The sequence below is a fragment of the Aotus nancymaae genome, unplaced genomic scaffold (genome assembly GCF_030222135.1).
Source record: "Aotus nancymaae isolate 86718 unplaced genomic scaffold, 86718_ANA_hifiasm-v0.15.2.pri h1tg000007l, whole genome shotgun sequence".
NCBI lineage: Eukaryota > Metazoa > Chordata > Mammalia > Primates > Aotidae > Aotus > Aotus nancymaae.
Genome location: NW_026988418.1, coordinates 61,310,044 through 61,326,588, shown reverse-complemented (window position 1 = coordinate 61,326,588; position 16,545 = coordinate 61,310,044). Strand labels below are relative to the sequence as shown.

The 16,545-nt window shown below is 37.8% G+C and overlaps 1 protein-coding gene and 1 pseudogene across 5 annotated transcripts in view; one reads left to right on the top strand and one right to left on the bottom strand.

Moving 5' to 3' along the window:
• The window catches only part of HIPK1 (homeodomain interacting protein kinase 1), a 50,858-nt gene that overhangs the window by 16,068 nt on the left and 18,245 nt on the right, over positions 1-16,545 (top strand). For 4 of the 5 annotated variants that reach the window (XM_064372677.1, XM_064372676.1, XM_064372678.1 and 1 more), the window contains 6 exons: positions 8,492-8,615; positions 10,417-10,536; positions 11,648-11,734; positions 12,954-13,138; positions 13,470-13,632; positions 14,407-14,632. In XM_064372677.1, the coding sequence (XP_064228747.1) occupies positions 8,492-8,615; positions 10,417-10,536; positions 11,648-11,734; positions 12,954-13,138; positions 13,470-13,632; positions 14,407-14,632 (905 nt within the window). The remainder of the gene's footprint in view (positions 1-8,491; positions 8,616-10,416; positions 10,537-11,647; positions 11,735-12,953; positions 13,139-13,469; positions 13,633-14,406; positions 14,633-16,545) is intronic. The other variant, XM_012466622.3, reaches the window with a different exon arrangement.
• On the bottom strand, positions 7,679-8,330 carry LOC135273432 (histone H3.3A-like; annotated as a pseudogene).

Sequence of the window (16,545 nt, the reverse complement as noted above, 5' to 3'; positions counted from 1 at the left end):
ATTGTTTTAGTATAGATGGGGTTTCTCCATGTTGGTCAGGCTGGTCTTGAACTCTGATCTCAGGTGATCTGCCTGCCTCGGCCTCCCAAAGTGCTGGGATTACAGATGTGAGCCACCACGCTCGGCCTCCACATTATTTTGATTACTGTAGCTTTGTAGTAAGTTTGAAATTAGGAAGTGTGAGACCTCTGACTTTGTTCTTTTTCAAGAATGTTTTGGCTGTTTGGGGTCTTTGAGAGTCCATATACATTTTAGGATGGATTTTTCTGTTTTATACAAAAACCGTAGTTGCTTTTTATTAGGGATAGGATTGAATCTGTAGATCGCTTTGGGTGGTATTGACAGCTTAATATTAAGTCAGTACATCTTTCTTTTTTTTTTTTTCTGAGACGGAGATTTTCTCTTGTTGCCCAGGCTAGAGTACAATTGTGTGATCTTGACTCACTGCAACCTCTGCCTCCCAGGTTCAGGTGTTTCTCCTGCCTCAGCCTCCCTCGTAGCTGGGATTACAGGCATGCACCACCATGCCCGGCTAATTTTTTGTATTTTTAGTAGAGAAGGGATTTCTCCTTGTTGGTCAGGCTGGTCTCGAACTCTCGACCTCAGGTGATCTGCCTGCCTCGGCCTCTCAAAGTGCTGGGATTACAGGCATGAGCCACCGCGCTCAGCCCATCCCTATTTTTTAATATCTTTTTACAGTTTTATAAAACCAATATTTTTTACTTGAGGTGAGGTAAAGAAACTCTTAGAACCTTTGTTTTCTGGTTTTATGCTGCCCTAGGCAACCTTGGCTAATTTTAAGAATCTCTCCATGTATTTATTTATGCCTTGAGAGATTTAGGTTCCAACTACATTTGCTTTTTAATACTCTCCTTTGAGCAATCTCACCACCAGCCACACTCACATACATATGTAACATACTCTACATGTGCACTGAAGAGTTCAGCGCAGCATACCATTTTGAGTCCTCCAGAGGGACTAGGTAGACCTCAGCTGACAGAGGAGAGCTCATCAACTCTTCCTCTCCATCTTGACTCTGTGCCTGCAGGTGTTCTTTAACTATTTGTTTGCCCTGTCAAAGACGAAGTGCATTCTCTTGTGATAACAGAGAAGTTTTTAACTTGAAAAAGGAAGAGCAATAGGAGCTAAAAATTATTTGGCTTTGTTATAATTGGGGCATGTTAACATGAAATAAAAAGAATTATTTGGCTGCTTAGGTTTCTCTAATGTGTAATTCATTGACTAATTTTCAGTGTTAGGTTGCTGATCTTTGTATTCTTTTGTTATCCTTTTAATTTAAGCTGTCAATTGATTCATTTTGGTTTTGTTTTTATAGAAACTAAAATTTTCAAATCTTCAAAGTTATCCTTTGACAAAGCTTTCTTTAAATTCACTGCATTTTAGCTGTTGACTATAATTTTAAGTGGAGCCAAGTTTGCCTGTTAAAAACAGGAGTTCATTCTGTGTATTACTGAGTAATTACTCTGTATACTGAAGTTCAGTATCCAGGACTTGACTGTGTTTAGGATTGAACATGAGTGTTCTGTTGTGTCACAGTAATACTTGGTAATGAGCCTAAGGCAGATGGAATAGCAGCTCAGGCATTCCTTCTTTATCACTAGTTTTATCTGAAGTGGTCCTCTTAAGCTTCTTTCATGTTGCTTTGTTGCCATATTAGAGTCCATTAAGTCCTTACCCTTCTGTCTTTCAAAAAACCCTCTGTGAAATTCTTGTGGCTGGTGAAGCATTCTGACTCCAAAGCTAGCCCTCCTCTTACTCTCCTTTTTAATTTACATTGCTTTGTCTTGCTGGTAACATGCCAAAGTATTATCAGTTCACATAAATTTGCCACCCCGCTGTCTCCATTGGCCCTGGGCATGGCTAAATGATTGAGGCAGTGGAAATAATATACTTTATTCTCTGGCTTACTGTAAATGTACGCACACTCCAAAGCTCCTGTCTTTGGGGCTTGAGTTTTAGGGACAAAGGTTTGCCATGCTTACAAGCTCAATATTTTTCCCTATTGAACAAACTAGCCAGCCTTTATTTCAAGCTCAATCACTTTGTTATTTATGGAAGGAAAAGGTTTAGAGGAGAAAAACATATCTTTCATTTATCCTAGACAAATAATCTAATTTCCTCTGACCGTCAAACTGTAGTTTCACCTAAGCCACTGATGCAGGAAGTTAGGTTTTATGTAACACCTCTAATCTGGTAAGTAGGTTTGATGTCTCTGAGATAGGAAGAAAGAAACAAGAATAATCAGAGTGATTTGTGTTAAGTGATCCTAACCTTAGCCTTCTCTGGGTGCCAGGCAAATTAACCTCAACAGTGTTGGTTAGAGGAATTTTGCAATTTAAAGAAATTGTAAGCTGGGGAATCACAAGGCAGGGATTGCTGTTTCTGTCACTTGGCTTTAATAACCAGAGTCTGTTTAGTATTTGTTTTTGAAGGATCGGATATGTCTTCAAAGAGGAGACTTGCCATGTTCAAAGCACAATTAATGCTATTTTCCTACTGAAGTGCATACTGCCAGTTTTAAACAGTTTCTTTTACTTTCCTGTGCTTCTGTAGATAATTGCTTTTACTGCCCAGTTGTTAGAATGTTACAACTGGAAAGGGACCTAGAAGAGTGATTATCTAACTCCATTTCCTTATTATACAAATGAGGTAGAACCAGAGTTTTGGTGTCTATAAAGTTTATATTGAGAGATTAAGAAATAATGAGGCCAAGAGGAAAGATGTAATGAAAATGTAATTCTAATAATTATAATCTGGTTTCATGGCTTAAAACATTCAGTCCTTAGAGATGAACCTGCTCTAATGATGCCTTACTGTTCTGTAAAGTAGAAAATAATTAACTTGTCTTTTTGCTTTCTAGAGTTTGGGTAAGTCTAACATTTATAAGCCCAAATAATAAAAAGCCCTCAATGGACTAAGCAGCCTTCTGGTTTTTTTTTGTTTGTTTTTGAGACAGGGTCTTAGGCTGGAATGCAGTGGCACAATCATGGCTCACTGCAGCCTTGACCACCTGGGCTCAAGTGATCCTCCCACCTTGGCTTTCTGAGTAGCTAGGACTATAGGCATGCACTACAACGTCCCTGGCTATTTTTTAAATTTTTTTTGTAGACATTGTGTCTTGCTGTGTTGCCCAAGCTAGTCTCAAACTCCTGCTCAAGTGATCCTCCTGCCTTGGCTTCCCAAAGTGCTGGGATTATAGTTGTGAACCACCATTTCTGGCCTTATTACTATTATTTTTTAAAATGGCTTTCCTTTTCTTGTTTTTCCTTTTGCTATTTGCCTTTTTATAAGGTAGATATGGCAGAGTTGCTGTTTTGACTGAGCTTTTGCTGGAAATCCTTAGCTGCTTTTGTCACTCCAAAAGCAGGGTGAGACCAAATGAAAAAACTTTCAGCCAATCTTCAGTTTATTTGTTTTTAAAAAATTAGACTGGGGGCTGTGGAAGTGATATTTTCCTTAATTTCCCAGAAACTTGAAGCTCTAGCAGTTATCATATATTATTGCTACCTTTTTTTTCCCTCCCAAGACGGAGTTTTGCTTTATGCCAGGCCGGAGTTCTGATTTGGGCCCAGCACAATCTCGGCTCATTGCAACCTCCACTCCTCGGCCCCCGCCAGCCTCCCGGTTCAAGTGATTCTTCTGCCTCAGCCTCTGGAGTAGCTGGGATTACAGGTGCCTGTCACCACGCCTGGCTAATTTTTGTATTTTTAATAGAGACAGCGTTTCACCATGTTGGCCAGGCTGTTCTCAAACTCCTGACCTCAGGTGATCCACCCACCTCGGCCTCCCAAAGTGCTAGGATTACAGTGTGAGTCACGGTGCCCGGCCTCTTATTGCTTCCTTTTGAAAAGGAAGTTATTGAGTGGTCTGGCTATTCTCTCTGGCCCACCTTTTGGACTTTAAAATGTCTTTCTAGTATGGTAGGAATGGGCAAAGTCAATATGCTGCCCTCCAATTGATGCTTCAGAATGTTCTAAACCCAGTTTTTATTTTGGCGCATAGCCAGTTGTGCTCCCCCTGCCAGCTATTTTTGGCGCTGTCATGAACTTGGAAATTAATGATTCCTCTCACAAGGAGTAGAAAATTTTGTTCCTTTTCAATTTTAGAAAAGCTTTTATGTTGTTTCTGGGTACTCTTACTAGTTTATTAATGTGCCTGTCAAATTCTGCAGTGTTAAAAACATGCCATTATGGTTGGGATTTCGTTGAACTCTGAAATTCCATTAGTAATATGTGCCTCTAGCCACTTGCAACAGAAATAACACTTTGAGGGTTATTTCTTTGATAAACAAAACTACAGTTCAAATCAAATATTACAAAAACTGATGATATTGGTGGTTCTACCCATAAAAGTGTAAGCTTGAAGAGGCCTGGGCCGACTGCTATTTCTATTTAAGGATCAGAGAAGCTTTCAGGCCCTGTGGAGTCCCCAGCTGTACTGTTTTCTAAGGACTACTATTTATGTATAAATACTTGGGGAGGATTTTTTTTTTCTTTCTATGCCTAGTTTGTTTAGTTGGGGAGGGATATTGTTATTTAGAGAAATTACTTTAAATTCTCCTTGCTTAATCCTTGCCTTCCTTCAACCCTCTGCACATGTATACAAAGCAACAATAAGCATGTATCACTTGAAAATTTGAGAAACCTAGGTATTCTGCGTGCAAACATGGCCAGTTAGATGGTTCTTCATGGAGAGATCTGTTTTCCATTTAACTCCTGTTACGTGAAGAATCTGTATCTGTATCTGTATCTAGAGTGTCCTTATAGATTGTAATTCCATGATTTGTAAGAAGGAAAGGAAACTATTTGGAGAAGATGATCAGGTACCTGGGAGCTGAGATCTTGGATCCAAATAGCTTGGGTACCATCCTTTTTTTAAAAAGTATTATTATACTTTTAAGTTCTGGGGTGCACGTGCAGTCTTGCAGGATTGTTGCATAGGTATACACATGCCATGGTGGTTTGCTGCCTCCATCCCCCATCACCTACATTAGGTATTTCTCCTAATGTTTTCCCTTCCCAATCTCCCCACGCCCCCCGTTTTTTTGTTTTTTTTTTGTTTTTTTTTTTTTTTTTTTGAGGTGAAATCTCGCTCTGTCATCCTGGCTGGAGTGCAGAGGTGCAGTCTCGGCTCACTGCAACCTCCGCCTCCTGGGTTCAAGTGATTTTCCTGCCTCAGCCTTCCAAGTAGCTGGGAATATAGGCATGCACCACCATGCCCAGCTAATTTTTGTATTCTTAGTAGAGATGGCATTTCACCATGTTGGGAAGACTGCTCTCTAACTCTTGACCTTCTGGTTCTCCTACCTTGGCCTCCCAAAGTGCTAGGATTACAGGTGTGAGCCACCACGTCTCTGGCCCTCTTTTTTTTTTTTTTTTGAGATGGAGTCTTGCTCTGTTGCCCAGGCTGGAGTGCAGTGGCATGATTCTCAGCTCACTGCAACTTATGCCTCCCAAGTTTAAGTGATTCTTCTGCCTCAGCCTCCTGAGTAGCCATCATGCCTGGCTAATTTTTGTATTTTTAGTAGAGACGGAGTTTCATCATGTCAGGATGGTCTGGAACTCCTGACCTCAAGTGATCTACCTGCCTCGGCCTCCCAAAACACTGGGTTTACAGGTGGGAGCCACTGTGCAGGCCAAGGGCACCATCCTTTAGTTGTTGTGTAGCCTTGAGCAAGTTACTTATCCTCTTAGTGCCCAGTTTCCTCATCTGAAAATGGAGATAATACTTTTATTACATAGAATCTAAGATGCCATTGATTATAAGATACAACAGTGTTTATGTACCACTTAAAAATTTTGTTGCTTTTCAATTTTAGAATTGACCTCAGGTGATCCACCTATGTCGGCTTCCCAAAGCATTGTCATTAAACTGAAATATACCATCATTTGTAAGAACCTTCTTAATTTCAGAGGTGCTAAAATGTAAAAAGATGTGCATCTTAGAATTGATGGCATATACTAATACTTTGATAGGATTCTTGTAAGGGTTAAGTGACTCAACATTTATAAAGAACTTAGAACAGTGCATGGCACATAGTAGGCTATATTTATGTGTCATTTATTATTATTATTAGTGTTACCTATTATTTTCTTTTTGAACCCACTTAATGCTTAAGTAGTCACAATTAGACAAATGCCCTTATATTCCACCATGTCAAATATAGATTTATATAGATGAGTATGTACTTTTACTTATTGAGAAACAGTATAATATGTAATATACTCAACTCTGGAGCCAGACAGCAGGAATTCAAATCCTAGCTCTGCCACTTATCTGTGACTTTAGGCCGTTAACTTAAATCTTTCTTTTTGTCAGTTTCTTCTTCTATAATGGAGATAATAATTCTGTTTTAGATGCGTTCATATATATAAAGGTCTGAGTTTATGGATTACCTTAGTCATCTCTTTAAGGTTCCCTAGGGTTATGTTTCTCACTTGGAGTATTAATGAAAATGAATATTTCTAAAAATCACATTGAGAGTTCAAAGTTTTAAAATAATGGTAATAGAATAATGTTATTATATCTAACACTTACTAGCATTTAACATGTGCCATGCACTGGTCTAAACGCTTTCACATATTTATTTAAACTTCACAACTCTATGTGGTGGGAACTCTTACTGTCTCCATTTTATAGATATGAAACCTGAGGCACAAAGAGTTCAAGTAATATACCTGCAGCTATTAAATGATGGAACTAGGATTCAAACCCTGAGAGACTGGCTCTAGAGAGTGTGCTGTCAACACCATGTCTCTTCAGAAAACATTTTTGATTTTTTTCTGTCATGAAGGGGTATTTATTGACCAGGCCTTTTTTTTTTTTTTTTTTTTTTTTTAGGTGAAGTCTTGTTCTTTTGCCCAGACTGGAGTGTAGTGGTATGATCTCAGCTCATTGCAACCTCTACCTCCTGGGTTCAAGCGATTATTTTGTCTCAATCTCTCAAGTAGCTGAGATTACAGGCGCCCACCATGATGCCCAGCTATTTTTGCATTTCTAGTAGATTCGGGGTTTCGCCATGTTGAACTTTTGACCTCAGGTGATCTGCTCACGTGGACTTCCCAAAGTGCTGGGATTCCAGGCATGAGCCAGTGTGCCCAGCCAACCAGGCCTTTTAATTGACTTTTTTAAAAAATGATTGTAAAGGTGCTAGAAATAAAAAGAAAAATATCTATTCTCCCTTATCTGTGATTGCAAAATTCAGGAAGGTCTCATAATGAAAATTTTTCTTTAAGTTTGGTATAAATTCATTTAATTGGCAAGACCTGACTTGAACCATTATAAGGCTATTTGAAGTCTTTAGCCAAATTAGTATGACTGCTCCATGTTTTGTTGCAGAAATATTAATGTGTTTGATAATAGGGCACTGCCCTGAACTCCACTGGGATTATTATGTAATATGTACTTTATACTCTGTATTACCTTTCTGAAATTCAAAATATTCTGAATTCCAAAACACGTCTGGCCCTGAGTTTCAGATGATGGATTGTATACCAAAGATTTTTTTCCATTTCATTGAATAAATGTTCCTTTAGCTAATACTAAAATAGGACTTAGTCATGTATTTAATTTTCCCAAATAATATTTATTTTCATTTATTTATATTTTTTAAATTTAACAGGTTTGTTTATGATTATTATAAAGTTGAACCGCTGAAACTTGTTCACTGAAACATTTTAACTTGTATTAATGCTTTATGTCTCCGCATTTATATTAAAAATTCCCACACAAATGAAAATGGAAAAACTGCCAATACCTGATTTCTGTCCCCTATTTTTCCACTCACTATCATATACTTAGGTACCTTTTGACCCCATGGAAAAAAAATTAACGTTCAGAACTACCAATAACAGGAAAAAGAGGTTTTTTTTTTAAGAATGAAATGTTTCCCATCATAGTGGATTCTTAAGCACACTCTCCATATATGCGGCGTGCTAGCTGGATGTCTTTTGGCATAATTGTTTGGCATGGATAGCACAAAGGTTGGTGTCTTCAAAAAGGCCAACCAGATAGGCCTCACTTGCCTCCTGCAAAGCTCTGATAGCTGCGCTATGGAAGCCCAGATCTGTTTTAAAGTCCTGAGCAATTTCTCACACCAAATGCTGGAAGGGAATTTTGCGAATCAGAAGTTCAGTGGACTTCTGATAACGTCTAATTTCACAGAGTGCCACAGTACCAGGCATGTAACGATGAGGTTTCTTCACCCCTCCAGTAGAGGGCGCACTCTTGTGAGCGGCTTTTGTAGCCAGTTGCTTCCTGGGTGCTTTACCACTGGTAGATTTGCGGGCAGTCTGCTTTGTATGAGCCATGGTATAGAGACCTCCTTACTTACCCCCCTTCTCCTTTGGCTGGAGCTCGGCAAGCGAGAGGCGGCACTGGCATTGGAGAGTGATGGCGGCGTGGCGACGGCGGCTACGAACATAATTCATAATGTTTATTTTTTTAATCTGATATTTTTTGTTTTTGCTAGAGCTCCTGAAATTATTCTTGGGTTACCATTTTGTGAAGCTATTGATATGTGGTCACTGGGCTGTGTGATAGCTGAGCTGTTCCTGGGATGGCCTCTTTATCCTGGTGCTTCAGAATATGATCAGGTAAAAGTGTTTATTTGGATGGAAATAGAATGCAAGTAGTTACTTGTGAAATAGATTCTAGAGAAAGAGAAGTACTAAATACTAGTGTAGTATTTAGATACTAGAGAAAGTGTAGTCCAATTACTACTCAAAAACTTTTTAAAGAATAGTAGAATTTTCTCTTCTTGCTTCTTAGGCTAAAGTATGTTTGCAATTCTATAATAAAAAAGAATTTTATTTTATATTACTTAAGGTTGATACTTTGCTAGATCTGTAATGATTTATTAGAGACTTAACTTTCATTAACTAATGTACTTTGTGAGTTAGGAAAGTAGAATAAGGATGAAGAACTGGAATTTTAAAAGTGAACTTCTGCTCACGAAGAGCTCTTGTAATTTCCTTTTACACGTGATACACTGAAGTACTCTCTTCAGACTGAAACACTTTAGGTCCCAGAAGCTGTGACATATTTGGGTCTCTAAAATAAGTTAGAAAGGAAATCATCTGAGTTGTAGTAATATGTGATCTGTATCTCAAAATAAACAAACTTTAGAAGATAAGCTGTAATTTTCTAAGGAATTGGTTCATGAAGGGAGAATGTTTTACCATGAAAGTTAATTATGAATTCTCATTTCTTGTTATTTTTTATTTTTATTTTTTTGAAATGGAGTCTCACTCTTGGCCAGGCTATAGTGCAGTGGCATGATCTTGGCTGACTGCAACCTCCGTCTCCCGGGTTCAAGTGATTCTCCTACCTTGGCCTTCTGAGTAGCTGGCATTACAGATGCCCGCCACCAGGCCCAGCTAAGTTTTGTATTTTTAGTAGAGATGGGGTTTTACCATGTTGGCCAGGCTGGTCTCAAACTCCTGCCTTCAGGTGATCTGCCTGCCTTGGCCTCCCAAAGTGCTGGGATTACAGGCATGAGCCACTGTGCCTGGCCTTCTTGTTATTTTAAAAAAATGTTTCTACCCTCTATGATGTAAGCTCCTTGAGGGTAGAGATTGTTTCATATCACCAATGTAACCTCAGCTCCTAACACTGTATCTGGTACGCAGTAAGTACACAAGGTTTTTTTGTGTTTTAAATTTTTATTCTTTTAGGGACAGAATCTTGCTTACTCACCCAGGCTGGAGTGTAGGTATGTGTTCATAGCTTACTGTAGCCTCTAGCTCCTGGGCTTAAGCGATCCTCCCACTTCAGCCTCCCAGTACAGGTGCATGCCATCTTGCCTGGCTAATTTTTTCATTTTTAGTAGAGACAGAGATATTGTTGTATCAGCCTAGGCTGGTCTCAAGCTCCCGGGCTCAATCTATCTTCCTGCCTTGGCCTCCCAAAGTGCTAGGATTAGAGGTGTGAGCCACCATGCCTGGCCTATATTGTCAGATATCTTTACATGTCCGTAAATATACTTTAAATCCTATTAAGTGGAAACCAAAATACCATTCAGACGTTGTAAATATACATTTACGTTGTATTACGTTATTTACAACGTCTGAATGGTATTTTGGTTTCCACTTAATAGGATTTAAACAGGAAATCATCTGAGTTGTAGTAGATTCCACAGATATGAAGTATTGGAAGTCAACAGGAAAAGCAAAAAAGATTATAGTCAAAATTGTCAAAACTGGATTTCCTTGTAAATAATAGATACAGTAGCTGTGGATGGGTTAGTATATATAGGTATTTACAGAGAAATTTCAGTTGTATTGATTAAAGAATTGATTTCTTCCTTTGGCTAAAGTTAATAATGTTTTATTGTAAAAGTCTTTAATAATTTCCTTTTTCACTCCAGACTGATATTTGATGGTTTTGGTGTTTCAGATTCGTTATATTTCACAAACACAAGGCTTGCCAGCTGAATATCTTCTCAGTGCCGGAACAAAAACAACAAGATTTTTCAACAGAGATCCTAATTTGGGGTACCCACTGTGGAGGCTTAAGGTCTGTCTTCCCTGCTATGCTTCCCATTCCTGTACTCCACCCCTCAACCCCTCAACTTTGAATTCAAAGTTTAGTTATTAAATTCTTCAGGTAGAAGAGGGAAAGGAGAGGGGGAAGCATAGTGAAAAATTATTTCATTGTACCTGTTTGGCCTTATCCATTGTTGAAAAACAAAACATTAAGTGCTAGTTCAGTTGGTTGAGGTTATTTTGTGTATGTTCAATCCGCAGCTGATAGGAAGTTTGGAGAGTAGTGCTCACCATTAAGTGATAGAAGAACTAGAGGTATTTAGTAAAGACTGATTTTTAGAGAATTCTCAATAAACATGATAAAAATCATGTAATTTTCTAACTGCCCACATTCAGGCCTTCTCTATTTTTTCTTCATACAAATATCTGCTTTTTGCTTTGGAGCTTACTCTCAGCTTCAGAAATATCTGAGTAATTTGACTTACCCCGTGACTGTGCTTCTGAGCCTGTTGAACAGTTAGCATTTGAGATAGCAGTTCATTTCAAAGTAGCTTTAAGAGGTCAATGGTAATGTCCCTTTTTACCTGACATTCTTCAGGTACTATGCTGTAACATTGCTTGCATGTTTATTTTATTTTATTTTATTTTATTTTTTTGAGACGGAGTTTCTTGTTACCCAGGCTGGAGCGCAATGGCGCGATCTCGGCTCACCGCAACCTCTGCCTCCTGGGTTCAAGCAATTCTCCTGCCTCAGCCTCCCGAGTAGCTGGGACTACAGGCGTGCACCACCATGCCCAGCTAATTTTTGTATTTTTAGTAGAGACGGGGTTTCACCTTGTTGACCAGGATGGTCTTGATCTCTTGACCTCGTAATCTACCTGCCTCGGCCTCCCAAAGTGCTGGGATTATAGGCTTGAGCCACCGCCCCCGGCCCACATGTTTATTTTATCACTGTTGGAAGGGTGGCTATATCAAGGTCACATCTCTCCACTGGAAGATTTTGTGGTTGTGAATTACTTTCATGTGTACCATCTATGGCTGGCAAGGTGATGACATTTGTCTCTTGTATTCTGGCTTTAATTTTGGATAAAATGTGAAAATAACATACAGATGGAATTTAAAAAAAAATCTTTATCTTATAGACACCTGAAGAACATGAACTGGAGACTGGAATAAAATCAAAAGAAGCTCGGAAGTACATTTTTAATTGCTTAGATGACATGGCTCAGGTGAGTACGGAAGTTTCAGAAAGTCAGACATTTATGTATTTTTCAATCAGAGACATGCTTCTTTGGTTATACTGAAGACAAATTTAATGTTATTTTTCTAGTATTTGTTTTCTTTTTATACTAAATGGGTTAATCTGCCATGTATTTAAAGGAACATTTAAATCCTAACAAAGTATATTTTTAGAATCATATATTTCTCTCTTGCTTTACTTAACTGGTCTTGTTACATAGCAGTGTTTTAAAATATTACTTATGAAAGTTTCTTGTCCCATTTTCTCTGTTAAATACTTATGAGCCATTTTATGTTACAAACTCTGAACAGTTTATACTTACGTCATTTAATCTTTTCAACAATAGAAACTTTTATATTTAGGTAGTAACAATCACTGTTGCTTAACTTGTTCCAATTTTTTTTTTTTTTTTTTTTTGAGATAGAGTCTCACTCTGTTGCCCAGGCTGGAGCGCAGTGGCATGATCTTGGCTCACTGCAACCTCTGCCTCCTGGGTTCAAGCGATTCTCCTGCCTCAGCCTCCAAAGTGGCTGGGATTATAGGCATGTGCCACCATGCCTGGCTAATTTTTGTATTTTTTTAGTAAAGATGGGGTTTCTCTGTGTTGGCCAGGCTGGGTCTTGAACTCCTGACCTCAGGTGATCCACCTGCCTCGGTCTCCCAAAGTGCTGGGATTACAGGCATGAGCCACCGTGCCCAGCCCCCAAATTTTTAATGATAAAAAATTATTTAGCTTTCTTCTACCATTGAATTTAGATGAAGATTTTAATTAAGCAGAATAAAAAGAGCTTCCTCCTGTGAAAATGATTACACTGTCATAAAAAGAATTTCTCCAGATTTCTTTTGATCATTACACACACACACACACGCACACACACACACACGTGTAATATATATATATCATTATGTTATATATGATCATTATATAATATATATATCATATATGATTATTACATATATAATGTAATGATTATATATATCATATATGATTATTACATATATAATGTAATGATAATATATATAATATAATAATACATAGTTTGGGAGAGAAAGCATATATATATATAGTTTGGAGAGAAAGTGTGTGTGTGTGTGTGTGTGTGTGTGTGTGTGTGTGTGTGTGTGTAGTCTGGAGAGAAAGCAGCTATGTAGCGTCAGTACTAAAGGTTAAATGAAGAAGCATAATATTTCTAAATTTTCTTTGGAAGGTGAATATGTCTACAGACTTAGAGGGAACAGACATGTTGGCAGAGAAGGCAGACCGAAGAGAATACATTGATCTGTTAAAAAAAATGCTCACAATTGATGCAGATAAGAGAATTACCCCTCTAAAAACTCTTAACCACCAGTTTGTGACAATGACTCACCTTTTGGATTTTCCACATAGCAATCAGTGAGTATGGAATATTCTGAGGCTTTTGCCATGTGGTTTTTTGTTGAGTTACCGCCTTATCAATGACACTGTCAAGTGAGCCAGCCACTTTGGTGCTTATAAATCTGGCTCAGCAGTGCTTTTCTTTCTCATTGAAACATTGTAAGATAAGAATTAGATGTGTATTTTTCTTCATTTTTGTGATTTTCTTCATTCTTATGATTATAAAAATTCTTGATTTATTTTATCTGAAAGTGGTTGGAAAAAAACTTTGATCTGTGTTCATCTTGAGTAATTTGCTGTCTGTTTAAATTTCAGCATTAATTTAGTGAATCTTTAATCTCTTTTTCAGTGTTAAGTCTTGTTTTCAGAACATGGAGATCTGCAAGCGGAGGGTTCACATGTATGATACAGTGAGTCAGATCAAGAGTCCCTTCACTACACATGTTGCTCCAAATACAAGCACAAATCTAACCATGAGCTTCAGCAATCAGCTCAATACAGTGCACAATCAGGTATTGAGTAAATAATTTTGGAAACTCAAGCTTAAGTGGGATAGGACCTAGTAAGAATACAGGATAAGGTAAAGAACCAATTTTTGTTTTGGTGGTCTTGTTGCTTCTTAAAAATTTTCTACTTGGCAAAAGTTGATGGAAAACAGGGTAGACTGATAATACCTACCAGACACAGGCTAAAAAAGTTAAATATAAAGGCCTAATCCATACCGTCGTATATTCAGCATTGTCAAATAAATGGGGTCTGACTGTTGTACTACTTACTGCTATTAGTTGTACTAACTTTAGCCAAATGACTTTCTCCCTATTAGCAGAAGGATTTTAATATCTCTTGTTACTATATTGAAAGTTTTCCAATCATTAACTCTAAGGTAGTTTTGCATTTGTTTGCTAGCCAGTGATATTTGCATTTAGGTTTGTTTTTGAAGTTGTAAGCTTCCCAATTTCTTAGCTAGGTCTACTTTTTAAATAGAAGAGTGGATGAGATTTGGTGGGATCTTCCATCCAGCAGTTTTTTGTGCAGAAGTAGTTGGGGTTTTTATAGCCACAGCCAGCATAGGACCATTCGTTATTCTTTATTTGCTTATTTGACCTTATAATATGCCTTCGATTTAGGAACTGGGCAAGTTTCTTAAGCAGAGAGTTACTTCAAAGACAGTTAATATTACTTTTAAAAATATTATTCTGTGTTTTTCTAGATAAATTCTGTATATGTAAAATTATTGTGTGTCTCTACTTAATACCAGTGTACAAATATAATCCTTTTGTTTTTAGGCCAGTGTTCTAGCTTCCAGTTCTACTGCAGCCGCTGCTACTCTTTCTCTGGCTAATTCAGATGTCTCACTGCTAAACTACCAGTCAGCTTTGTACCCATCATCTGCTGCACCAGTTCCTGGAGTTGCCCAGCAGGGTGTTTCCTTGCAGCCTGGAACCACCCAGATTTGCACTCAGACAGATCCATTCCAACAGACATTTATAGTATGTCCACCTGCGTTTCAAAGTAAGTAGGGAAATGCCTGTATCATATGGTATTGTATCAGACCTACCTGCTTTAGGCAGCTCTAGTTGTTTAGTTCCGATTTTTGATAAGTTTAAAGTCTTGTCTCTGATGATGAAGGTAACTAAAATTGGGTGATATCACAAAGTGGATTTTCCCTTTTTACATTGGATATTTATCTAATTATAATGCTGTCTGATGCATTATAAGGGCTCACTTTATGTTTCCTTAATTGAATTGCCTGATACGAGTTTTCTTGCCCATTGAGTCCTTGTGTCAATGTCATATATCTTATATAAGCATGTATCTGTCAATATACAGAATCTATACAACTTGAAAAAAATTTGTTGTAAGCAGAATTGCTAAATATTGGATCTTATTTCCCATATCATTCTATTATAAAATGAAATTATGTTCCCAATAAAAAATGATTTTATTCTAAAATGTAAAAATCATGTTTAAGAATGTGGAAACATCTTAAATTGCTTAAGAAAAATCATTATTGAACTAAAAAATTCTATAGGCTGAGGTGCTTGTCTGGGGAAGGCATTAAGATTATCTACTTCAGCTTATGAATAATATAGTTCCTGCAAACTCCTGTCAACAGAGGAACAGAATAGCTGAAGGAGGAGGCTGAGTCCCTGTGTTGCAATAAGATTTTAATTTTCACATTCCCATCCTTCTTCTTTTCATATTGTTGTTCTTTAATCTAGTCTGTCCAGTTTCTTTTTTCTGAAATATGGGAAACGTGTGTTTAATCATTTGGTAAGCCATTTAGAAAAATATTACTTTAAGGCTAAAATCTGATGACACATTTGACTTTCCCAAGAGGTCACTGTCAGTACCCTGTGAGAATAAACCAGGATTCAGTTGTTTCATATAACACTTTACATAGAAGCAGGTAGCATTTTTACATCAGTTACTTATTGACTGTGACTCTCTTGTTTGTTTGGTTTCTGACAGTCGGAGCAAGCAGAAGGAAAAGTGGGGCTAGGGGAGTCTGAGAGATTACCAGGAGGACAGGAGAGTGATAGCAATGTAAACCGGGGAGAAACCACAGGGAGAGTGGAGGAACAGATTCGAAATCCGTAAATGCACATTTAGCCTAACTTACCAAAGTATTTTCTGCGTATGCTTCATAATAGTAAATTCTGTACTTGGGGTTGTCGTATGTTTAGTGATTCTTCTACTCAGCTTAGCAGATTAGCCACTCCTTTCAACGACTTTTTCCAAAGAGTTTCATTGGAACAATTTTCAGATGTGGAACCTGAAGTTTTCTGCTGCTTCTCAGATGATACTTAAGAGATGAAGCAGAAGAACTTTTGAGTTCCTTTTTTTTCTTGAGTTCCTTTTTTTTTTTTTTTGAGTTCCTTTAACAAAACAAAATATAAACTAAGGAAGTTAGAGGGGAAAAGTGGGATAACTCTTTTTAGTAGTATAAGCTTTGGAATTTTTTTTTTCCTATGTAGGAAGTCTAAATAACCTGAGGAGCTAGTAGAGCATATTTAAAATTTTCCAAATGAAAAAGGAGTTTTAAAATTAAGGTGATGATGAGGGTGCCTGATATGTATTACCGTTTGCCAGATAATGTTCTAAGTGCTTTTACATATGTTAACAATTCTAGGTGAGTAATGCCATTTTCACCAATTTATAGATGAGAATTTTGAGCATGATTCCTTCATATGCCCAAAGTCTTATAACTAATTATTGCAGAACCGTGATTTGAACCCAGGCAGTGGAATTCACAGCTTCTGTATTTTCAAGTATTATTTCTTATCGCCTCTTAGTTGCCAGCCACCACTGGTTGCTCATTTCTGCCCAACAGTGTTCTGTTCCAGGTTGCCCACTTTTCTTGGACCATCTGTTCTTTTACAGGATGCCTATACTTAGAGGAGGATAGAACCTCATCCGTTAGG